Source organism: Condylura cristata, unplaced genomic scaffold, assembly GCF_000260355.1.
Source record: "Condylura cristata isolate star-nosed mole 26May11 unplaced genomic scaffold, ConCri1.0 scaffold00002, whole genome shotgun sequence".
NCBI lineage: Eukaryota > Metazoa > Chordata > Mammalia > Eulipotyphla > Talpidae > Condylura > Condylura cristata.
Genome location: NW_004567103.1, coordinates 1,189,687 through 1,190,674, shown reverse-complemented (window position 1 = coordinate 1,190,674; position 988 = coordinate 1,189,687). Strand labels below are relative to the sequence as shown.

Sequence of the window (988 nt, the reverse complement as noted above, 5' to 3'; positions counted from 1 at the left end):
GGGAAGGAGGTGGACCTCCTGAGAACCACTGTGAAGGTCCCGGGGAAGAGGCCGCCCCGAGCCACGTCTGCCTGCGCGCCCATCTCCAGCCCCAAGACCAACGGCCTGGCCAAGGACATGAGCAGTTTACACATCTCCCCGAATTCAGGTGAGCTCCCCCACGCGGGACGGCGGGGACGCAGGCCCGCTGGGCCAGGGAGGCGGCGGCCGTCTGCCGAGCCCGTGTGTGCGGTGCCGGGCATCATGGCGGCCTCGGGCGAGAGCGGTTCGCAGGCGAGGGAAGGGCCTTCGCAGAGGAGAACTCGAACTGCTGGAGTCGGGGCGGCCCGGGCTCGCCGGACCACGTGTCCGGCCGCGGGAAGCCGCTGGAGCAGGTGGCGAGGGGGCGGACGGGCCTCCGTGACACTCGGGTCCTCTCTGCCTCACGTGCCGCCGCTGTGTCATTGTTGACTTCGGTTTGCTCTCCTTCCTCCCGGTGAAGGGGAGCCTCTCTTCCAGGGTCCCAGGCCGCTGGCGTTTCGGGGAGCCAGTGCGTTGCGAAAGCCGGGTTCGGTGGCTGCCGGCGCCGCTCCCCGCTGCTCCGTGCGGGAGCCTCGGGGAGGAGGGTGCTGTCCAGCTGCTGGCCAGAGCGCAGTGCCAAGGACCCCCGAGCCTCCCACGCTTTCGAGCTGTTTCCCCAGCAGAAGCCCCTTTCTCCTTGCAGCCTCCGCCCTCGCAGTCCGCTCCCGGGCTGTGCTCCTCGCTGGCTCCTGCCTGCGCGGCTTCCCTCTTTCTGAAGAGCTCGGTGCTTCTGTAGACGGTGATGTCGGGGGCCTCGTCCATGTGGTGACTGTGGGGTGCTGGAAAGGAGTTGGCATCTGGGCTCCCCCCGCCTGGGTTCACCGCCGGGGGCCCAGGGCCCGGGCTGCTCTTGCTGGCCCGCGGAGTGCTGGGAAGCTCGGCCGCCTGCAGCAGCGTCGGCCGGTGGGCGCAGGCTGGGATTTCGGCC

At 70.1% G+C, this 988-nt stretch overlaps 1 protein-coding gene across 1 annotated transcript in view; it reads left to right on the top strand.

Moving 5' to 3' along the window:
• Positions 1-988, top strand: part of AGAP1 (ArfGAP with GTPase domain, ankyrin repeat and PH domain 1) — a 252,155-nt gene that overhangs the window by 133,222 nt on the left and 117,945 nt on the right. The window contains exon 18 of the mRNA XM_012725166.1: positions 7-148. Within this exon, the coding sequence (XP_012580620.1) occupies positions 7-148 (142 nt within the window). The remainder of the gene's footprint in view (positions 1-6; positions 149-988) is intronic.